The sequence below is a fragment of the Crinia signifera genome, chromosome 7 (assembly GCF_055691185.1).
Source record: "Crinia signifera chromosome 7, ASM5569118v1, whole genome shotgun sequence".
Taxonomy (NCBI): Eukaryota; Metazoa; Chordata; class Amphibia; order Anura; family Myobatrachidae; genus Crinia; species Crinia signifera.
Window position 1 is genome coordinate 122,654,760 of NC_139223.1, and position 25,004 is coordinate 122,679,763.

At 42.6% G+C, this 25,004-nt stretch overlaps 2 protein-coding genes across 2 annotated transcripts in view; both read right to left on the minus strand.

Annotated features, from left to right (window-relative positions):
* LOC146020505 (C-X-C chemokine receptor type 2-like) overlaps positions 1-24,904 on the minus strand; it is a 28,204-nt gene extending 3,300 nt beyond the window's left edge. The window contains exons 1-2 of the mRNA XM_083153696.1: positions 24,799-24,904; positions 24,642-24,682 (exon numbers count right to left, since the gene is read on the minus strand). The gene's annotated coding sequence lies outside the window, so the exon portion shown is untranslated. The remainder of the gene's footprint in view (positions 1-24,641; positions 24,683-24,798) is intronic.
* Positions 7,986-24,894, minus strand: LOC146020504 (C-X-C chemokine receptor type 1-like). Its single transcript, XM_083153695.1, has 3 exons — positions 24,799-24,894; positions 24,642-24,682; positions 7,986-9,630 (listed from the first exon to the last, which is right to left on the minus strand). Exon 3 carries the CDS (start codon positions 9,613-9,615, stop codon positions 8,560-8,562), a length of 1,056 nt encoding a protein of 351 aa, XP_083009821.1. The 5' UTR covers positions 9,616-9,630; positions 24,642-24,682; positions 24,799-24,894; the 3' UTR covers positions 7,986-8,559.
* Positions 24,905-25,004: the final 100 nt, after the last annotated feature.

The following is a 25,004-nucleotide window of genomic DNA, read 5'->3' on the forward strand; positions in this document are numbered from 1 at the left end:
CGGGCATCGTGTACCTTAACTTTAAGGTACACGATGCCCGCGATTGTGGCCGTACTAGGAAACAAGTACCCTGTCCACAATTGATGGTCACATGCAAAATCATGTTGGAAACCCTCCTTTACAAATCCTGCTCTGATTTGCATATTCTCCCCGTGCATGCATGGGTTTCCTCCGGGTACTCCGGTTTCCTCCCACAATCCAAAAATATACTGATAGGTCATTTGGCTCCCCACAAAAAATTAACCCTAGAACTCAAATATTCTCTGTAAAGTGCTGCAGAATTTGTGTGTACTATATAAATAACTGGCAGTAATAATAATGTGGTCAATCGGAAGCACATCTCTACACCATCACAGAACTGAAAGGGAGACAAGAGGCACAATTTACCTACTTCAATGAAAAAAACTTGTATCCTAGGGTTGCCTTAAACAAAATGTTGACACTGTTGGGAACCACTTCCTTATACTTTTATTGCATTTCAAGACGGTTAAACAGACATGCACCTGAAAATGCTCTTACTGGATAAGTAAGTGCCCAGAAGAAACTATTGCAGTTTGTAATGGCCCTTAGTGTTTATAAATGGTTAAAAGACGTACTTATGTGAGATCACAATAGGGTTACCACCTTTCCCCTTTAATTCCGGACACATATTAATTACACAGGTTCTGTGGAAGTTTAAAATCAGGTGAAATGGAGTCTTGAAGTCAGCCAGCCACAGAACCTGTGTAATTAATGTGTGTCCGGAATTAAAGGGGAAAGGTGGTAACCCTAGATCACAACAATAAATATAGCCTGACTCACCAACTTGTCCACATCATAGACCAGAATGTGGTTTTGTAGGGGAACAAATAAACCCACATGCATAAGGGGAGCAGAAAAACCAAGAGTTGTATCGTGTTTAAAATAGAAAAGGAAATCAAAAAGTGATATTATTTTTCATTTAGCATATCTAAAACTTGTGACAACAAAGTTGACAGTGTAATTTATGGATGGGAGATAAATGAGAAAATACAGTAGATTCCCAAACCATTTTCTTTTCATTCCTCATTCTTCATTTACCTTCTATATTACTGTAAATATTTATTTATTAATAGTTTCTTACATAGTGCAGTAAATTCTGTTGTGCTTTAAATAATGTGAATTTGTGGCTGTTTTTGGTCAGTTCATATGCACATAGATTTGTGTGTCTATGGGCCTAATTCAGACAAATTTGTTCTCAAAATGGGCAAAACTGAACTCTAAATTGCAGTGTAAAAATATAACAGGCAGTATTTTCCCTGCACAGAAACAGGATGACTCCCCCAAATCTAACTCTCTCTGCAAATGTTACATTTTCCCACCTGGAGTGCTCATGGTATTGCCCATTTTGAGAACAAATTTGTCCCGTGATCAAGTCTGAATTGGGCCCTATATGCTGGCATCTGTAGGGAGGCAAATGTTCTTAGTTTTGTGAACTGCTATATTTAAATAGGAATCAAGTGTTGAGATATCACAGTTAGGGACATGAGTCCTGACTCAGAGTTCATCGATGATCTGCAAAGTTGCGGATGACTGCGAGAAGAAAGCAGCTGCCCAGTCAGAAAGAATACCCACCCTGTGAAAATTTGCAAGTGAATGTATCCACAATTCTCGAAAGATTTTTCCAGTCTGTGCAAATGTGAATAAAGTCTAACTCTTCTCTGACTTTGCAACATAGACAGGCTGATAGAGGCCGGCGCTGGAGTCACAAAACATGGGCATGCCTGCATATTTCCTGACACTGCCAGAACACGCCCGATAACCACCCCCAAACGTCAACTTTCTGTCAGTAAAATAGGATCCAATTGCTTTTTCTGTCATTATTTTGGCTCATGCAGGTGCTATTATCCGTATGCATGCGCAGTCATTTCCAGAGTCTACCGCACCACAGGAGGAGGGAGCCGGTCGGAGCCTGCACATGGGGCCCCCTCCTTTATTAAAGGGCCCCTAACTAATACAAAATTCTTTGTAAAATGTTTTATGTTTTTTTTTTTTATGTCTGTCAAATGACTAGAAGGCAAACAACACACCAACATTACTACTGAACGACTGCATTTAAACCAGAAAACTCAGGAACATCATGTGGCCTCAACTCACCTTTGCCATGAGAACACCTGTACCAGTGGCGTAACTATAAAAATTGCACCCCCCCCCCCCGCGGACTTTCGGCAGCGACCCCCCCTAGTAAATATAACAACCCCCCCCGTAAATATAACAACCCCTCCCCCTGCCGCCCATACTCCAGTGCCTTACCCTCCACTGCGCTGCGGATGGGACCTGCAGATTTTGTCTACAGTCCCGGGTCCCCTCCTGCACTGTCTTCTGCTGGTATGAAGACAGACCATCACAAAATGTCCGCCCCTATACAGAAGACAGTTTTAGAGAACTGTCTGCTCTATGGGGGCGGACATTTTATGATGGTCCATTTTCATTTCAGCACTGCAGTAGCCAGGGCAGGAGGGGAGTCGGGACCGCTGCAGAGACAGGTAAATCTGCGGGTCCCGGCCGCAGCACAGTAGCATTACAATAGCCCCGCAGACCCCCGGCGCCTGCACTTACACAGCGCCTCCCCGTGACCACGGGGTCTGCAAGCCTATTGTTATGCCACTGACCTGTACCAGGCCCACCGCTGCTACGGCTGAGAACACCAGGACTACCCCCAGCCCTATCCTTCATGGTGAGCATGGAGCTGTGAGGGGAAACACCAGGGCCAGCCTATGTAGACACACTTCCCCCATACTTGAATGTGCTCCCCACTTTCTCATATCCCCCTGTACTGCTCTCATGAGATCAGGACATTGATGATTCTATGAAAATGATTTCTAAATATTTCCCTTTCGACAGTCCCTCCAAAGGTGTGCATGTCTCCCCCCCCCCCCCCGCAGCAACGCAGCAAACATCTACCCCACCATGTGCTTTTCCTGTAATGTGTACCTCCGCAGATTGCACATCCTGCTAGCTCTGACCTATGCAGTGGCACCAAGCTGGTTGCCTCAGATGGTATCTCTGTGGGCAGGATGTGGGTCATGTGTATGTTTCCATGCAGGGTATATCATACTACTACACAAGTATTTGCTATTTCTTTTAGGAGTAATCTATTCCTCCCAGGGTAATCCTACGCAGAGCGCCTAAAATGGCTGCCGAACCTGGTACCTTGTCAGGGTGGAGTACACAACCCATGGAAGTTATTATCCAAAATGCTGCACCACTCCTGCATTATGCTTACAGTGTGCTTAAGGATTTCTTTTGTGACTTGTCTGTTACTGTACTACCAACATCCTCTGTATTATGTGCATTGTTTTTCAGTGTCTGTAAAGCACCTTGAGAAAGTTGGATAAAGTGCGCTATATAAATTAAACTTACTTACTGATTAACTATAAGTCCTGCACGAGAAAAGCACTAGATAAATAAAATTATTATTATAATTATTCTGCTGTCTTATGTTGCAGGCATTGTGGCCCCTAGACAAAGCAATGCACTGGGGCCCCTTCTAAAGTAAAAAAAAAAGCATAACTTCCTGCGGTGTCTCTCCACCTGCTATCAGTCATCCAGCAATTAGCATGCTTACAGCCATTGACTGTTTGGCTGTAGGCTGATAGAGAAGGTTTCTCAGCAGCTCTGATTTTGTGTAATTCATAATCAAAACAGCTGGATAGCAATCTCTACTAGCTTCACAAAAGACTACAGAGGCACCAGCAAACCCCTGTATGAAGGCCCTAATGGTGCCCATACACTTATCCGATCAGATGCAATGGTGTCTCATCGCATCTTTGGGTGCCCTTTCAGCACCCGATGTGCATGCCATCTTGAGATGGCACATCGGTTGCAGGAAGAGGCAGGGCAGGGGGCGGCAGAGTATAGTGTAGCACTAGCATAACGCTAGCGGGCAGTGGCGGGAGAATTGTTTAAAATGCTGGACTTCCCTCTGATTGGCTTAGCTCTCTCTGCCAATCAGAGGGCAGCCTAGTGTTTTAAACATTTCTCCCACCACCGATGACCCCCGCCGCCCGCCCTCTTCACTTACGAGACCTTACCTGGACTCCCCGAGGCCACTCAGCACATGTGAGTATGTCCCCCCGCTCCCCTGCTGTGTCCTCTTCCATGTCAAAAGCGTCCCCTTCGCCCCCCCCCCCCTCCTGCGGATTGCATTTGAGTGATGTCATGTGGTTAAAACCCACATGCGATTGCTCCTGCAATTCGATAGATATTGCAGCACATAATATCTGTCTAAGCGAAATTCGACGTCGTGCCCGCTCATCGCGTCAAATGGCACCTTAAAAATGCATACAATCATCGGCCAGATGTGGTTGAAATTTAATGATTGTATGCAATATCTCACAAGTGTATGGGCAGCATTAGAATTGTGGGGCCCTGGGGCAGCTGCTCATTAAGCCCATGTGTTAAGATGGCCCTGGTTGCAGGGACACAACATTGTGAATTAATTCAGCTAGCTTTCATTCTCTTTTAGCTTTTCTAAAGTACTGTATTTTATCTTTATTTTTTTTTTTTTGGTCTCTTTTATTACAAGGCCTATTATAGTTAAGGAGTCAGAGCGAATTTCATGGCCCAGAAAAGAATGGTAATGACGGGATTGATAACTAAGGTACTTGTGAGTTATCCGGGCTGCCGATTTCTAAATCGGGTCGGATCGGGCGCATCGCATCGCATGCGACCATCGGATGCGATGCGATGCGATGACCCGATTTTTCCATAGGAATCAATGTTAAAATGGACTGAGTCCATTTTAACATGGAATTCAATGGGAAAAAGGGGTCCTTTTTCATACCCCTACTATCCAAGTGGGCATGGAGTTGGATATAAACCTGTGGCGAGCGTAGCGAGCCACCGAGCCCGAAGCGTGGCGAGCGTAGCGAGCCCCGCGAGGGGACACAGAATACCGTCCCCTCGCGGGGCTCGCTTCGCTCGCCACGCTTCGGGCTCGGTGGCTCGCTACGCTCGCCACAGGTTTATATCCAACTCCATGCCCACTTGGATAGTAGGGGTATGAAAAGGACCCCTTTTTCCCATTGAATTCCATGTTAAAATGGACTCAGTCCATTTTAACATTGATTCCTATGGAAAAATCGGGTCATCGCATCCGATGGTCGCATGCGATGCGATGCGATATCGCATCGCATCGCATCTGATTGTATGCCTTAACTTAAGGCATACAATCAAAAAATCGGCAGCCCAGATAACTCACAAGTACCATAACTAATGTTAGATGTCTTACAACCAGTATCAGGATGTGCTTTATAAGACCAAAGAAGTGCCATAACAGTTAGTAAATCATCTTATTACAGTACTTGATGAATTTTTTTTCTGGGCACAAATAAACCAGTAAACTGTTTCTAAATATAAACCACAAAAAATAGTGCAATATATACAATCAGAAGCTGATATTTTTATTAGTGGAGTTTAGAAAATTAAACATATGTTTGGTTTGTGTCTGTATGGAATATTAACTTCTTAACAGCCTTTCACTTACATTTTGATTGCCAGGTCATTTTGTCATGTGCAGTCTAACCCCCTTTGACATATAGCGGCAAATTACCGGGTCAACCCTTTAATTTACTGAAAACATGGGTAATTTGTGTAGTGTGACAGGGTCTAGCCGGGTCACAAATACCGGGTCAACGACCCTGGTAAAAAGCAGGGTCAGTGACCCGGGATTTAAGGCCTGGGATGACCCTTTCACACTACGCAAATTACCGGGTAGAACTGCTTCACCCAGTAATTTACTGTTAAGTCTGAAAGGAGTTTTAGTGGTCGATTTGGGGTGTTTTAGGAGCCAACGTAACTTGCAGTGGAGTACATCTCATTTTTAGCATTTACTATGTCTAAACATAATATCATTGACCTTCATCGGATGAGAAAAGATAAACCACTGTTACATGTTCTGTATGACATCAATTTCTATCAAAACCACTATGGATTACACATTAATCTGCTCATATTCATTAATGACACTTTTCTGTTTGTTATTGAAAGCACCATTTAAACTCACGTCGTAAATATCAAAAGCATATCTACCTGGGCAATGTCTTTTTTTACTTTGTGGATTGTGAAGAGTTTAAGTGGAGTAGGAGACATTTATAAGAAAGTTGTCGGAAAAGATATAGGGTCATATTTACCTACAGCTGCATATAACATGTACATGTGTATGAAATATTCGCTACAACTAGCAATGCAGTCACTAAAATTACCACTTGCTTTTAACAATGTTGGGGCACTAGGACAAGGCTTTGTTAATGATCCCCTTTTAACACAGACAATGAAAAATTACTGGGTCAAGAATTTCTACAGGGTAATTTGCTGATCAACATGGGTATTTCTTCTGTGTGAAAGGGTCAACCCAGGACAAAATTTCTATATCTTCGACCTGAATTTGAACCTTGATTGACCCTTTCACACAAGAAAAGAACCAGTGTTGAATTATAAATTACCGGGTAGATATGTTTGATCTGGAACTTTGCATTTCTGTGTAATAGCACTTTCAGAAAGAACTGTCCCTAAATCCTGTCTTTTACCTTTCATTTGAGTGCCGGGTTGTTTGGCCAGTCTCAGTCCGATTCCCCTTTCGCCACATTTCTACCCAGTAATTTTCTTATTAACATGGGTATTTCTTCTGTGTTAAAGGGTCAGCTCAGGTCGAAATTCCCAGGTCTCCAACTCTTTTTTCAGGTCGAAGACCCAGGAACTGCGATTTGGATTGACCCTTTCACATAAGAAAAGGACTTGTGTTGAACAGGAATTTAACGGGTAGAAATGTTTAGCTCAATTAATTTGCTTTTCTGTGTGAAAGGGGTATTAGTAAATTAAGCTCCAACTGTTGCAAATGAATGATTTTAGCTTATTTGCATTATTTAAATTCACAAACTCAAAATGATCTGCAGCCACTGTAATGCTTGTTATCTGTCTTCAATTTATGATTTTGTTCTAACAGAAGGCAGAAGTAAAGTGAATGAAAACACAAGGAAAATTTAATTATTAACTAAGCAATAAAATATAAACATTTTGTAACTTCCCTTTTAAGCTGTCTATGGAGAATATAGCAGTTTCCTCCATGTCTGTCTAAGTAAGCTTAGTAATGAATCAATAATGCGCAGTGCTCATAACTGATTCGCTTCAATTACCATATGTCATCTGAATCTAAGGTTCCCATAGAGCAAAAAGAACATATAGGGCAGTATTCAATGAGAAAGTTCTCCGTGCATGGAGAGCGTTTTATTTTGCTCTCCATGCACTCTCCGTGTTTTTGCGGAGATTCTCCATGTTTGGAGATTCTCCGTCACGGCACTTTACCCACTATTCAATGTGGCTGATGCTCGCCGCCACTCGCGGCGAGTCTTAACCCCTGCAGCGGACGAGCGTCCACGGCAGGGAGCTTTCAGGGAGCCGGGGGATGGAAGCAGCCAGAGAGATTATAGTCTCCCTGGCTGCTCCAGAGGAATGTGGAGGGGAGGGGGGCTCTCCGGGACCCTGGCAGCACAGGCTGCCCCCCCCCCCCATAGCCAGCGGGGGACCCAGTATTCACTGCACCCGATCGTGCATATTAACGATCGGGTGCAGTGAATCTATGAATATGTAATGAGCGGCTCGAGCGCTCCGGCCCCCTGCTGACTGCACTGTGTAAAAAAAATAAAAAATTTTAAAAAAGATTTTTTTTTTATTAAATATATATTCATGTGCTATAAGCACATGAATAAAAATAACATGCCCCTTCACAGAAAAAAAATGATTTTTTGACACCAAAATTTAAAAAAAAAACTTTTAGTTTAAAAGTTCACATTCCAGCTCCCCATCAAAAGATGGAGAATTGCTACACGGAGAGACACGGAGAAAATCACTTAGAAAGACGGAGAATATTTCACATTGAATAGGGTTGCTCGCTTTTGGAGAGCAAAATGCTCCGTCCAAGGCGAACAAAGCACAAATTCTCCACAAAACACGGAGAACTTTTCTCATTGAATACTGCCCATAGAGGCATGTGTGATATTAGATTAAAGTAATGACTTCAACTGAATCTATTTGAAAATATTAACTATAACCCTTATTACCCTTTTTATTCAACCAGTGTAGTGGTTCCCAAACCATGTGCCTAGGCACCCTGGGGTGCCTCATGACACTTGCAGGGGTGCCTTGGATTGGTGGACTAGGATGAATTCATATAATTTATGGTCAAAGTAACAGGTAAAACCAGTGCTGGTGGCTGACAATCATAATAAATGTGAACAAACAGAAGCAAATCCTGTCCCTCACCACATAATTGTGACATAAACACAAATTACTTAATTTTATATTTTTTTCTGAATTTCTCAAGAAACATTTAACATAGTGGTGCCTAGAAAAGATATTGATGCTCTAGGTTGCCTTAGTCAAAACAGTTTGGAAATCCCTGAACCAGTGCATTCAATCAAAAGGGATATTTGTTTAAAAGTAAAAGTCCTAAGCAGAATCATTAATTGTCCTCTTTTGTCCATGACTCCATAAATCTGTGAACTTAGATCCATGATGAGACTCTACAATCCATTGATAATACTACAGTGTTGTAGATGTATTTCTAGATTTGGACATGACAGATGAGGAATGGCCATAATGGGAAAGAACCTCTTTGCTGATAATTCCCTTGCTGGCCAGGATCCTCAGGAAGCCGTTTCGAAATTTTTGCCCTATGAATGCGTAGAGAAAGGGGTTGATGCAGCTGTGGCTGTAGCCAATGATTTCAGTCAAAGAGAGTGCAATGTCCAACTGATCCCTCAGCTTGCATGTTTCATTGATATATCTTGTACGCATTAGAGAGTCTACAATGACGGTGATGTTGTAGGGAAGCCAGCAGATGAGGAAGGTAAGAACAACCACAAGGATGACCTTCATGGCTCGATGTTTCTGATTATTTTTTGTCTGGAAAAGAGTTTTAATGGTAAAACCATAGCAGAAGAGTATGATGATCAAAGGTATGAAAAACCCAACCAAATGCCGCCCAATTCTTAAGATGACCAGCCAGTACCCTGTGTTCTCGTTTCCAATGTTCTCATGGCATTGTACTCCATTCCATTTAGTCACAAACACATCTTTGAACCAGAAGGTGGGAAATGATATTAGAAATGAAAATATCCAAATTGCCATGGAAATATATTTTACCCAATGCCTCTTCTGTGTTACAATTTCAGTAGCATGGACAATAGCCAAATATCGGTCCACACTTATACAAGCCAGTAGCAGAATTCCACTGTAGAAGTTAACTTCTTGCAGTATAGAAACAATTCTGCACATGTGAATCCCAAACACCCATTCATGGGCTTTGTAAGCTGCCCAGAAAGGCAAAGTTACAGCAAACAATAGGTCAGCGATGGCCAGATTCAGGAGGTAGACATCCGTGGATGACCTCTTCAACTTGTTGTAGCGAATTACCAGAATCACAAGACTGTTGCCAACAATATTGAGTAGGAAAACTAAGGTGTAAACCACAACAACGACATATTTATTGAGGGTCCATGGATTCCTACATGGGGCTGTATCCAAAGGCGGTATATAGGTGGAATTATCTGGGATGTCCTCAAAATCATTGGGGTCAATAATGAGTGAGTTGGACATGTTTGTCTTCTGAGGCTGTTGGGAAGAGTAATCTGATTATAATAGTTTTAGAATGAAGCATTCACAAAGTTCTAATAAACGAATCTATGAACCATTTTACTGTTGATTGTAGCTGTCCTAGGCATTATGAGTGAGCATATGGAAATTTAGTATGTGTTACCCATGTTTTATGCGCCTCTAGTCGGTTATCTTTAAGACTAATGTCTAGTTAATGAAAACCAATAATCAAATAAAAGACTTAAAACACAACAGCAACACTACATCAGACAAGCGTATTGCTTGTATAAATGTTGATTTTTATAAAATATATATATATATATATATATATATATATACACACACATACATACAGTAAATCAAATTTCTGGCCCTTACTGAGGAGCAATGACATAACTAGGAGCCCCCAGGCATCCTACAACACATAACACTCACCCTCTAGTGTTTAAAGCTGCAGTTCTATACTTGGCATTTTAGTGTGTAGCCAGAAACCTGGCTTGTTTAACTAGTGACCTTTTGTGCATTTGGTCAGAACTGCCCATTTTGGGTCTTCTAAAAAATTTTGATCTGGTTGATGGTGGACTCCATGCACTGTAATATTGTTGCCTCAGTAGCATTCTCTCCCACCCATGTGATCATGTCTTCATTGTAGCATTACCCCTAACACCCCGGTGGCAATATTTCCCTCGGTGTCCTTGCTAAGATTAGAATCCAATGAAAAAGAAAAAGGGTACTCAAACCCTCTCCTCCATACTCCACACATCCCTCCACCCTCCATCACTTCACATAACTGCATTTGTATTGGCAGCCGCAGGTTAAATTATGATGTCATGTTGCTCACATTTGTACAACTGTATAAAGCATGGCTTCAAATTTATTGTCTTTAGTGCAAACACCTGGGGATTTCTGCAGGGTCACAGAGGGCTTCAAATTTTGACGTACAAATTTGCCATTTTTTTGGGGAAGTAAAAACCCTTTAAACTGATGGAACTGTATTGTCAGGAGCTATTTCATCAACATTTCTAACTTCTACTGCTATTTTGATCATTTTACTTTTATGAGAAGATACTATAGCCCAGAACCATAACTAGACTTTTCGGTGTCAAACACTAGCATTAAGCAGAGACATTAAGCAGATAATCTCATGGTAATTTGTCATGACAAAACTGATCCCTGACAAACCTTTATAGAACACTGCAAGCAAATTGATGTGGACACAAATCCTCTTTATACCACATTCATGCACTTTACTTGAGAGCTCTTTTTCATTCAGTTACTTTTTGGTAAATAACACATTTCAAGATACTTCTATACCCAGGAACCCAACCCTTAAACTATTAAACTCCTTACTCATTTAGTCAGTAGATGAGGGAAATGTATAAGTGAAAGTAAATAAACCAATACTTGACAGGTGCTGCCAACACTATGCACCACCCTAGTTACCAAGTTTTCCTAATAGGATTTCTGTCTGTGGAAACAGTTGAGATAATTACTGACCAAACAAATTAGATTTCCTCACCTCTGACTAATTAAAGACATCCAATAACATGACCTGTCAGTTATACTGTACTTGAGGAACTTTTCAGTAATACACTTTTCACACTGCGACCCCCCCCTCCCCCCATAGAAAACCCGGGTAGAATGTCCCGGTAATCCAACCTGGCTACGGATTATGCTGCAGTGTGCATGGTAAACTGAAAGGGGGAAGCAGCGCTGGCTATGTGAGTGTGTGTGATAACGATTGGACTGATTGTACAATTTAAAAACAATACATTTATTATAACATGACCAATAAAAATGATGAGTCAACCGGTACAAATTGTAACTGGCTTTTTTGGGGGATTTAAAATGCAATATGAGGACTGTCCATTCCTATTGTGCCTGGGGTCAGGACCATAAAGTGCAAATGCATACAAAGAGTTTAGGGTTACCGTCCACCTGTAGATAGGTTGCTGGGGTGTGTAGTTTGTCTCTCCCTGGGACTCAAGGCCCGAGTTGGAATTTGGGCCGAGTCACCTTCCAAAGTAGGGGAGTCACCCAGAGCTGGATTGTCCAAATGATGTTAATGGAATCCTTCCAGGTGGTGGGCAATGACCAAAGTGCAGCAAGGAGTGGTCCACAAAGAAAAGGGTCCAAGGCTGGTCTGGAACAGTCCAATAAAACTGGGTGTGGGCAGACACCTGACGCGTTTCGCCGTCTCAGCGACTTTATCAAAGGCATTATCATTTTTATTGGTCATGTTATAATAAATGTATTGTTTTTAAATTGTACAATCAGTCCAATCGTTATCACACACACTCACATAGCCAGCACTGCTTCCCCCTTTCTTTTTTGTATTGCACAGTTCGGGTCTGACTAACCCGACATCTAACAGCAGCTGCTAGTGAAGCAACACAGGTCACAGCGCCACCTTCCCCCTCTCCTTCCTTGTGGAGGAGCACATTTCCACTGCATGGTAAACTGGGTTGTCCAACCTAGTTCCCCTTAACACTGAGTATGCATGCTCACCGGCACTTGAAGTTGATGTGGTCTCCAACCACCAGCAGAGAAGAAGCCCCCACAATAACTTGGTTCCAGTCTGCATTTCAAACCACTGTGACACAGCTTGAAACCTGTATTGTGGGTTTTTTCTCTGAAAGGAGTATTATTATTAATGCAATGTATATGTATGATATTATTATTACTTTAACTAGGTTTTAACTAGGATATCAATGCTTGAGCCCAGGTTAAATGAAATGGACTGAGGGTACTAATTAAGTCACACCTGTTGTAGTACAGATATCCTTAAACCTGGATTGCCATGGCAAAGTTTTTGAGCAGCATGAGTGACACAAAAAAATCAGTCAGTGCTGCCTTCCAAAGTGGGTGCAGGTGTTTTACTGTGAATGCAAGCTTGTGAGAGAGAGAATCGGGATACACCAGTGGGACTGTAGCATACGTAACTCACATCTAATGTTCTAGTGTTCTGTCAGTTCTCAATTTACATCTATTGAAAATAAGAAGTTGTTTCTAAACTACCTTCAATTGTATAAAATTGATGTTTTTTTATGGATGTGAATTCATGTTTTATGACAGTTTAAAAACTGTGTATAATGAATATAGTGTTAATTAAAATGTCCTATGTACTGTGGAATTTACATCCATATGTTTGGGCAGGAAAAAATATTCTAGAATGAATAAGTGAAATATGTCTAAGCGGCCTCATATCTTCCAGGGTTTCCATGCTCATTGTCAGGGGGAATCACATTCTTGTTGCCAAGGGGATTACATGATCGTTGCCATAGGTGGTTACATGCTCATTCCCAGGGGGCCATGCTCGTTGTCAGGGGGATTACATGTTTGTTGCCAAGGGGGATTACATGATCATTGACAGTTGTTCCATGCTCATTGCCAGGGAGGATTACATGCTTGTTGCCAAAGGGGATTATATTCTAATAAAACATAGAGGGTGCCATGCTCATTGCCATGGGGATTACATGCTCGGTGGCTCACTGCACTCGCCACACTATCTAAAATCGACTCCACGCCGACGTGGATAGTGGGGGTATGAAAAGGTCGGAGGACGCATACCGCTGCGCTCGCCACGCTTCGGGATGGCGTGGATACAGGAGGTTACATCTCATTGTAAGCACCCATCACATCTCATGGCATGGGTGCTTGTGCAATTAAAAATCGCATCGCATCCCATTTGCTGGCTTGCGATGCTATGCGATATTTAATTGTACAAGCATCACATTGCACACCACTAAATAAGGTACACGATGCTATTCGAAGGGCGCCGTGCTAGGAAACAAGTACCAAACCTTTTATTAAAATGTTTCATTATAGAAAAGAAGTACAGTATCAGTTGTGACATCAGTGAGCATTGGATGACACGAAATTCTAGAACTCCCTGTGTTATATTTTCTTATTAAGTTATGGTTCTACAAAAAAACACCCTTCTGACAAAGATTAAGCGACCCCTCTATCAAAGTTGATAAATAGGCCTCTCTGTGTGTCTTTCTCAAGGCACCATTCACTAGTACTGAGCATTTCAGACTCACACTTTCATGTGGATAACTTTTGGGGAAAGGGGGAGGGCAGTTAATAAAATTAGGAAATGGTACTATTATAATTTAAAGGCTAAAGCAGTGGTTCCCAAACTGTGTGCCGTGGCTCCCTGGGGTGCCTCGGGTCACTTGCAGGGGTGCCACGCCTTGGTGGTCCAGGACCAACTCAAATTATTAATGGTTAATTATTTATGAGCAAAACCAGTGCTGGTGGCTGCCAGTCATAGAATGTGTACAAACAGAAGCAAATCCTGCCCTTTACCACATAACTGACGCTAAGAATCGCATATAAACCCAATCTAATTCATTTTTTGGGACCTAGGGGTGCCGTGAAAACAATTTAGATTCTCTAGGGTGCCGTGAATCAAAAAGGATTGGGAACCCCTGGGCTAAAGGGTTCCGTTTTTATTTATTTATATATTTATTTATTAAGAGGAAAAACCACTGTGAGAAAGACACAGGATGAAGCGCATTACCCCACAGATAGAGCCATTACACAAACAAGCTGATTTCCTGATGTTTAGCATGTAACTTGTTGTTGTGAAACACAAGAGGTTAATTTCCCATAACATGTTTGTGTTCAGTACCTTCTGTGGCTTGGTTTGTTCATCTGTAAATGTATTGTGACATGAACTATACAAGTTAACTAATTTTGCTGTACAAGGATATATCCCATAGTATTAAAATCAGGGTTGCCTACCTGACCCTCTCCTTCAGGGAGAAAATGCTCTGTTCCTGGACTTCCCTGGTAATGTGTGATTACCATCACCTGTGGTGAAACACCTTTACCTAGCTCCCCACAGGTGATGGCAATCATACATTACCAGGGAAGCCCAGGAACAGAGCATTTTCTCTCTGAAGGAGAGGGTCAGGTAGGTAACCGTGATTAAATTAAATATCCTGTACCTAATTTTAAGGTATACTGTTTTTCTCTAACTTTAAATGTAAAATATGTGTATACATACATTTGAAAGCCGCGGCACTCGGGACTTTGTGTCAATAAAGAACAACACGTAGCCTCTGTGGGTTAAGTTTATGTTTCAGCCGCAAGCGTTTTTTTATTAAAACAGCTTACATCCCAAAACTAGGAAAGAGTGAGTGTCGATGTTTAGTGTAAATTGTTTATTGCAGTGGTAGCCAACCCTAGCCCTCGAGAGCTACCAACAGCTCACATTTTCCAGACAACCTAGCTGCTGCACAGCTGCACTCATTAATCAATGACACTTTTTAAAAGATACACAGATGGAGCTAATTAGCTCACTTGTGATTCTCTGTGAGGAGACCTGCAAAACATGCACTGTTGGTAGCTCTCGAGGACTAGGGTTGGCTACCCCAGGTTTATTAGATACATTTTTTAGTCTTATTGTGGTCACATTCTCTCATGCACCCTGTTTTAACCTATATTGCATAGCTTATGTTAACTATTTCCCTAGATGATTAGTGACAGGTGTGTTGGTAACTGCTCACCTATAAAAGCATAGCCTGCTGTGAGCTTAAGACCAGATAGCATGCCTGGAATCAAACATTAATGTGATAGAGAAAAAAATCACATAGAACGTGCTGGAAACATTGTATATAAAAAAGGAAACATATTTATTACACTAATATTCACTGGCCAGTGATATGGTACACAATTAAAAATGAAATTGCATTAGATTTACAATGTAAAAAATATTTATTTATAAAGGTAGATAATCTGACTTTTTAAGCGTCCCAGCGGGGATAGATGGTATTTATAACAAGCACTGTTGCTGTTCCCAGTTCTATGGTGTCTCCCTGGGGAGTGGATAAATGATGATATGTCCACTATAAAGAAGATAGAGGCATGGGCTCTCTGTTTGCTTGTCTGGCCAGACGCAAAAAATTGAGATTTAAAAAGAAAGGGAGGTACATCCCTGTACCTGCACTTATGCATCGGGTGGCTGTATTCAGCAGTAGTCCAGCTCTGGAAGCCCGGGCTCCTAATTTACAGCAGAAATACTGTTCCTTTATGAACTTAGAGTTCGGCAGGTGACAGAGGGATGGTGCTCCAATGCTCCAGAGATGAAAAGGATTGCTCAATGAAACAATAAACAGTGACGCGTTTCCCCACCTCCTTAGGTGGGGAAACGCGTGTGCACTGCAGGTGAGGCAGGTGTAAAACCCCACCCAAATCTAATTATCTCTGCACAAGTAACACCTGCCTCACCTGCAGTGCACATGGTTTTGTCCATCTAAGAAATATTTTGTAAGAAAGAGTGAACTAGAATAAGGGCCTCAGTTCCTGCTGGAGCCTACTGAAAAATAGCCCTGTATATATATATATATATATATATATATATATATATATATATATATATATATATATATATATATATATATATATATATATACACATATATATATATATTCCAGTTTTCGATACCAAGCAGTGCACATACCCACTCACTGAGCAATAATCTGATTGCTGATATTGAGTAAGTGTACATAGCACCAGCTTATTTAGAGCCAATCAAATAAATTTCCTGGAGACACATCATTGGTGGAATTTCGCCTACAACTTGGAACAACCTGTATTGGATCGTTTAAAAAAAATAAATAAAAAAAAACAGTAATGATGACCTACATCTTTGACAAGTAATGTACAAACCGCTTAATTGAATTGTCATTCCTACTGCCCCTGATGAAGTCATTGAAATGACGAAACACGTTGCGACCCTTTGTACTTATCTGGTGATTGTAACCATCGCTTATCGGAAAAAAATTCATCCAATGCTGTATTGAAGTGTATTTTATGTTATGCTTGATTAGCATTTTTATTAAACATTTACGTATATATTTATCCATATACTCACAGCGCGCTCTGAACCTTTCTTTCTTTTTTCGCATTTCTAAACCAATGGGTTCCATCTAACAGGGGATCCTTCAGAGGTGCTGCTTTATAGTTATTGAGCACATGTTTGTGGTACCTTTTATATTTCCATATATACTGTATATTTAACAAAGTATAAAAAATTATGCACAGGTAGCTACAATAACTAATTATTAAGAGATGATTTGCCATCTTTAGATAATGCATCTGTGCATTATTGTATATAAACTGCAGCTGTATTTTTTGGAAGCTCTCAAGAAGTCTCCCCCATCCTCCTGCTTTTCAGTCTCCACTATCCCATACTCGCCTACTTGTAAATACTGGAATCAGGGAGACTACAGCAGAGGCCCATACACAATGGCCAACTTTGAGCTCAAAGCCACTCAGTGTGTATGGCCTGGCGATGAGCGGTATTACCAGCAGATGAGCGGCTTTGAGGACGGTTTTGCATAACACTGTGCTATGCAAAGCCATTCTCCCCCCACTGATAGTGCCGGGTAGGGGGAAAGCCTCTCAGTGTGTATGCGCTGAGCGGTTCCCCCCAGCGATGATATCGATCATCGCTGTCCATACACGCTGGGCATTATTGGACCTTAAGATGCATATTCGAGGGGGCTTGTCACACTCTTCTAAAGGGTGGCCCAGCTCAACATATTGGTGTGTCTATGCTCAAATGCTTGTTGTTGCAAGATATTTCAATATAACATTAGCAACAATATATTTTTTGAGAAGTTTTGCAACATTGGGTAGTATTCAATGCGGCCGGCGAGGGGGTTAAACAGCAAGGATTGCAGAAAACCAGCGATCCTCACTGTTTAACCACCTCGCCAGCCACTCGCCCTATTCAATGTTCTGGGGAAATTCTCACCATCACAGGGCAGCGGGAATTCCCCCAAAACAGCGAGACTTGCGGCTAATGCAGAAAACTCGCTGTATTTAGCCACGAGTCTCGCTGCTTCTGGAGCCGCATACGCCAATTCCTCCTCGCTCAAAAAACGGAGCAAGGGGGAATTGGCATATCAGGGGGGTGCGTTGAATACTGACAGGGTGAGTGGTGACAGCCAGCAGGAAGCCCTGCTCGTTGTCACTGCTTGCCCACGGCATTGAATACACCCCTTTATCTGCAATATGGGGTTTGTTGTTTGCAACTTTATATTCTAACATTGCTATCTGCAATATGGGGTTTATTGTTTGCAACTACTGCATACATTTGCTGTGATATTTGTTTTCTTCTCATTTACCACAATATACATGATTAATCTGATGCCTATGCAATAAATTCCAAATGCAAATTGACCTTGTGGGAATTCATATATAAAGAAATAAGTATTATTTTTTAAATGTTATTTTATTGTGAACACTGGACTGTCTGCAACTTGTAGGCTCTACCTATCAGGCCCTCAGGTGCAGGGCAGGCGACAGGGGGGGTCAAAGGGGACACTCGTACCGGGCCCCGACCAGTTGAGGGGCCCCAAGGCTTTGAGGAACTCAGGGGCTGTAAGAATGGTTGACTAATCACCTGTCTGGCTACCCGTTCTAATGAGTTTAGTGACATCATGCACAGCACCCAACCACACGACACACAATGCTGTGCCCTCCAATCCGCCCTTCTCTATTATATTGCATAGTAAATATTAATTATCTGTTTATTTCCAATAATAAAAAAAATACATTCAATATGCAATGTAATAAAAATTTGCATGCGGTGTTGGGGGGCTCCAGAGATTTCAATGTTCCGGGCCCCAAGATTTCTGTTGCCAGCCCTGCTCAGGTGTGATGGGCAAAATGAGCTGCCAGTGCCCTTTCAGAGGCCGGAGCCACGGACAGCTGTACCCACACCACACCCCTATTGGCGGCCATGACAGTGATGTTCTGGAGTCTGGCGATTGACACTGATTTTTTCTATGCCAGGATAGATGGCATGGTGTATGTACCATTGGGATAAATGCTTAGACAAGTATGGGGACTATGTGGAAAAATAGTCTGTGCCAAGCCTTACATATTGATTATACATATACTGTATGTACGAGGATAATACATTTATGCAATGAGAGGTCTTGTAACCTTATTTATTGAACCACCCACCTATCATGTTAGGTTCTTTAGTCATGTGTATAAAAAAATGAGTGATTAAAAATTTATTTTAGAGAATAAAATGTACTATATTTGCTGTTATTTTCAGTCAGAATTATTTCCCCTTACACTTAAAATTTAAATTTCCTTTTATGTTTTATGAACCATGGCATAACATACCTAATTTCTACATGACTTAAAATGACCTAGTCTGGGTGATAGTACCTAAATTGACCTATTTTGACTATTAGAACCTAACAAGACCTAATTCTGTTACGTAAGTTGAAATTGTATAAATTGAATGTGGAATTGTGTGCAGAGTAGTTTTCATATGTAATTCATATATACAGCTGTTTCCTTTTACAGCCTTACTGCACAGTGCAAGCAGTGAGACTGCCGTCTGAGATTCACAGGTACAAGCGTACCCACGCACAATCCATTCGCCTCTGCAGGAAAACCGTGGCTGCAGCCTCATGTGGCATAATGCTCCCACAATGGATGCGCATCAAATAAGCAAACGCTGCAAGGCAACTGCAGTGGCATCGCAAGGGGAGTACAGGCCGCACGGTCGTGTCACCTACTGATTGGTGACCCCAAAACTACTGGCTCCTGCTAAGTGACAGGAGCAGAGTGCTGCATATAATGTTACAGTACAAGAGATGGCACTGCAGACATACAGGGGTATATTCAATGAGCGGGGGGGGGGGGGGGGGGGCGAGTGTGGCCGCCAAAACATCAAGGCTCGCCTCAAAATGCAGTGGCGTGCTGCATTTGCGACGCAACTCACCATTTAGGGGAATACTCGCTGTCCGAGCGGCATTGAATATACCCCACAGCCTCGGGGGTCAGACAGCGTCTCCCAGACACACAGAGTTACAGAAAGAGGAGGTCAGTACACCTAAACATGCCCTTCCCAAGAAGCCACACTCCGTCCTGTGAAGCCACAATAACTTTTTAGTGTCATCACACTAGAAGACTGAAGGGTAAGTGCGCCGCAGAACAACTGTAATAAAGGCGCAATGTTTCAAATATAATGTTATGTTGCATGGTTGTGTTTTATTTTCATATAATGCATAAATTCCTAAACTGAAACTAAAATCCTAAAACGTGGATTGAGAAAAAAATAATTTTAGTGTTTTAGATCCTTAAAATCCAGGGCTTTAGGATCATAGATGGATTATTCATTCCCGGCAGGTGACTGTAAATGCACCTACTCAGAAATACGGTGCTTTCAACAGTGCAAATGCCCAAACTGTAGATGCCTTGTACGTTTGATAACTCCAGTAGACATTTGTGAAATACTGTGCGAAGTGAGGTCCTCATATAAGTTTACATTTGACTATTAATGTGCCCATACAATTATATAATATGGCCGTTTTTTAACATGTTTTTGACTCATTAGGCCGATAAATCATGTGAAAAGTGCCATATCGTATGTGTTTTAACTCCAGATCTGATGTGCAGTCCTATGCACATCGGATAAGGAATTCTCCATGGCTGCCACAAGGATTTCTTGAATCCTGTGGCAGTAAATGGCATCACATATGATACATTGTATGCAAAAGGAGCACATATGGTGTATTATTTGTGGTCTTGCCGCTCGGGAGCCCAGCAGCTCCCCGGTTGATAGTTAGCGGGGTATAACATATCAACATGGTCAAGTGGTAAATTTATGAACTGTGCTTCTTTCGAAATGTTTACTAATGAAATTGTTTTTCAGTGATCTACTATTTGTATATCTAGTACAAGGTTTTTAATCAGTCAGACTTAAATAAAGTTCCTGGTCTTAGAGCAGGATATAGTACAATAAATATTTTATAGATATTGGTAAATAATAAAATGTATACATGTATACATGGCAGTGGGTGTACTAGCTCCTAGCATAGACTATAAAAGCAGCACCAACCTCACTCCCCCTCCACAACCACAATTTATAACCATTGCCCTCTCCTCCCTCACAAATTCTTGCGATCAGAGATCCAGCTGGGGCCGCGCGATCAGAGGTCCAGCTGGGCGATCAGAGGTCCAGCTGGGGCCGCGCGCTCCTGACACCCGAGTTTCACTACAGGGACAGCTGTTGTACCATGTGCTGAGCAGCACAGACAGATGCCGCACACTTTCCCTGTAGTTCCGACCACAGCACACTTTCCCTGTAGTCCCGACCATGGTAGCACATTAACACTGCCCTACAGAAAACATTGCCAAGTGATTCACATATACTGCAGATCTGCGGGACGCTGCAATCTGCCTTAAACATTAACCCAGTGATATCAGAAAGAGAACTTATTGCACCCCAAAGACTGGACTGAGAAGCTTACTCAGCTGTAGGTACTGCGGCCTGGTTTGTGCTGTGGGTTTACTGCATCTATTACATATGGACTGATACTCCTGACGATGGTACCAAGAGGACAGAAACGTTGAGTGACATTTTTGTGTCATGTATCCATGAAGGTTTGAATAAAAATACTCAGCATTTTTAATTGCATATAGAAGTCTGGAAGAAGCTAGATGGGAGTGCGATCTTTTTTCAACGTGTATATATATATATATATATATATATATATATATATATATATATATATATATATATATATAGTCTGGTAGATTGGTCCGGCACTCACCCACATATGCAATTACCCGGGTGCCTTCTGGAAACAATTGTAGCAGGGTCTTTGGAATAACAGACAGCGGCACTCAATCGGGAGGTTTTCAAAACGGTGTATTCAAAAAATCACAGCACTAAGCCAACATTTCGGGGATTATACGCCCCTTTGTCAAGGTGTAGTGATACACCTTGACAAAGGGGCGTATAATCCCCGAAACGTTGGCTTAATGCTGTAATTTTTTGAATACACCGTTTTGAAAACCTCCCGATTGAGTGCCGCTGTCTGTTATTCCAAAGACCCTATATATATATATATATATATATATATATATATATATATATATATATATATATATATATATATATATATATATATATAGATATATGTATATATGTATATATACATACACTGGTAAGTATCAACTGATACAATGCGATGGCACTCACCGGGTTAATTGCCACATGTAAATGTTGACATAAGTGTGGCACTTCATCGGTGTCCATGTCGACACATGAGAATGAATATGAAAACATTCCAAAAAAGAAAAATGAATCTTCAAAAACTCATGTCAACCTTTTTCATTGTCGACCATAGCCGTGCCAGTGTTTTGCATGTGCCATTTAATCCTGGGGTTGCCGTGAATCGCGCGCGGGGGTGGGGGGGTGGGGGGGGGAGGAGGGAGGAGGTGAGAGGTGTCCGCGAATCACGGGAGGAGGGGTCGTGGGTGGATGCCGTGGAGGGGGGGGTGTGGGTGCCGCGAATTGCGGGAGGGGGGGGGGGCACGGGGGGTTGCAGTGAATCGTGGGTTGCGGGGGGTTGCCGCAATGACAGGAGGGGGGGTCAGGGGTGGGGAATCGTGGTGGGGGGGTCGTGGGGGCACCGTGAACCGCGGGAGGGGGGCCCGGGGGGTTGGCGCGAATCGTGGGAGGGGGGGTCGCGGGGTGCCGCGAATTGCAGGAGGGGGGGTGTCACGGGGTGGGGAATCGCGGTAGGGGGGGTCGTGGGGGGCACCGTGAACCGCGGGAGGGGGGCCCGGGGGGTTGGCGCGAATCGTGGGAGGGGGGGTCGCGGGGTGCCGCGAATTGCAGGAGGGGGGGGTGTCACGGGGTGGGGAATCGCGGTTGGGGGGGGCGTGGGGGGCACCGTGAACCGCGGGAGGGGAGGCCCGGGGGGTTGGCGCGAATCGTGGGAGGGGGGGTCGCGGGGTGCCGCGAATTGCAGGAGGGGGGGGGGTCACGGGGTGGGGCCGCGAATTGCGGGAGTCACCGGGGGTGCCGCGAATTGCGGAGGGTGTGCTGCAAATCGCGGGAGGGGGGTCACGGGGGGTGCCGCGAATCGCCACAAGAAAAAAGAAAAAAAAGTGTGGCACTTCATTGGTGTCCATGTCGACACATGAGAATGAATATGAAAACATTGAAAAAGTGAAAAATAAATCTTGTCAACCTTTTTCATTGTCGACCATAGCCATGTCAGTGTTTTGCATGTGCCATTTAATCGTGGGGATGCCGTGAATGGGGGGGGGGGGGAGGGAGGGAGGTGCATACCTCCCAACATGACCCTCTCCAGGAGGGACACATTGCTCTGTTTCTGGACTTTCTTCTTAATTTATGGATTACCATCACCTGTGCTTAAACAGGTGATGACAATCATAAATTAAGATGGAAGTCCACAACCCAGCGTTACAGCTCCAGACACACTTTGAGTGACAGATGTAGCCAAATATATAAGAGATAGAGAGAGATAGATAGATAGATAGATAGATAGATAGATAGATAGATAGATAGATAGATATTCTTGCAATGTTGTAATATCTGTACAGCGATTATGAGTCCTGCTGGAGAATAGGTACAGGACCAAAATGTCCAATTTCACTCAATGTAACAGTCTAGTTGCTTGCAGATGCACCTCTATATGTAACACTGTCTAGTTGCTTGCAGATGCACCTCTATATGTAACACTTTCTAGTTGCTTGCAGATGCACCTCTATATGTATGAATTAGCCAGCGTATAGAATGGGCAGCTCTTATAATAGGGCTTGTATTGTATTTACTGCAAAGAGGGAACTACTATTGTTACTGCGATGTTAAGACATTTGAACATATTTATCCCAAACCACATTTTGGATGTACAGTAGATGGGATGTGATCAATTCAGCCAAACCACAATGCGATATTTGAATAGATTGCAAGGATGATGAAATATGGCATGGGGGAACCAGAGCTTGCTGGAAAGCTCTGTCCCTGTGAATCTAGGTATTTTTTTGAGAAAAATATTATGAGCATGTGATCGACATTTGTACTGCCACAGCCGCCAGCTGCCCACCGCACCCCCACCCCGCTTCCCCTCTGTTGTTTCCGGAAGAGCAGTCAGTAATCTGATTCTGTGTTCCCCTGTGACACCCCCCAGTGCTGTAAAGTGAGATGTCGGCTTCACAGCATCAATTTACTGCACCAGGGGTCACAGCCATACCTCCCAACTTTGAGGAGGAGGGACACGTGGCCTAGCGGGGGCCCATCCTATCTGGAATAGAGGAGTAACCTATTCTACGCTCTTGTGAGGTGACGCCCCCAGTTTTGTCGATGTGGCGCATACACACAGCCTCTATTCATGGGTAACAGGGGGGGACTCCCAACTGCCCCCCACTGTGGAACACTGCCAGCCTCAAGCGGGATGTGGGAACATCCCCAAAAGATGGAACGTACCCACAGAAAGTGGGACAGTTGGTAGGTATGGTCACAGCAGGGGCACACTAATCACATGACCAGCTGCCCTCACCGGATCCCTGCCCTCATCAGTGATCAGCCTGATAAACACACTTGGCTGATCACAGGGGCTGGATATCGGCTCAGCCTTCACTGCCATCAGGCAGAAGTAGGGGAATTCCTCCTAATGCTATTTACAATTTATATTTAGTAAATTCAGGCAAATTGCCTTTTCCATTACAAGTACATGTTTGGGAAATGCGATCTGGTTACTAATTTCCCATAGTATGTGAAATTCACCTCTAACTGCCCATTAGTATTAGGTGATAATAAAAAAATGTATAAAGGGTGTGAAAACATCCTTATCATATTATTGTAGTAAAAGTAATTTTTGTAAAGATGTCCGAATATCTTAATATAAACTATATCAGAAAAGGAGTATACATTAGGTAAATAAATATAAAAACTGCCAAAATAACTACTCTACATTCTAGCATACAGTATAAAGAACATTTGGCATAATTAGTAATGTTTTTCTAAGCAGGTTGATTTCTACTTGCATTATAGAATTCCAGGGTTAATATTTTTCTGTAATATACTGTGATATAAATTCAATGGTTGACAATTGCAGCATCTGTACCACGGCTCCTACGTTTTGTTAATTGCATCTTTACTGTCTATTCCTGGTCCAAGCTCTATATAAAACATCATATATTTCTGCTCAGATCATGTAAGGAATACCACCTACCTTCTGGTCCTGGCTTCCAGCTCCAGATGATGTTTCTGTCACTGTAAAGACGAATTTGCAAAGTGGAACTTTGTCACAATGTAATTCGGGTGGTGGGGGGGGAGGCAAATGAAGACTTCCCAAATTTAGATGGCAAGCATTGCATAGGATCACTTACCATGTACACTATGTGGTAATCAAATGTCCAACCCATTGTGCTATTATGTCTTCTTGTGTGGGACAGCCTGAGACCGCTCTGATGCATTCACTCATTTCTCAAGTCAAGCACAAGTGTGCATTCGTGTCATATTTACACTGGTCTCCACTATTGATTCTTACTGACAGCCTGTAAAATTCCAAAGACACTGTATATGCACTGCTTCC

Excerpts from the sequence above, each read along its gene's own strand:
- LOC146020504 (XM_083153695.1), bottom strand. The coding sequence starts at position 9,615 with ATGTCCAACTCACTCATTATTGACCCCAATGATTTTGAGGACATCCCA.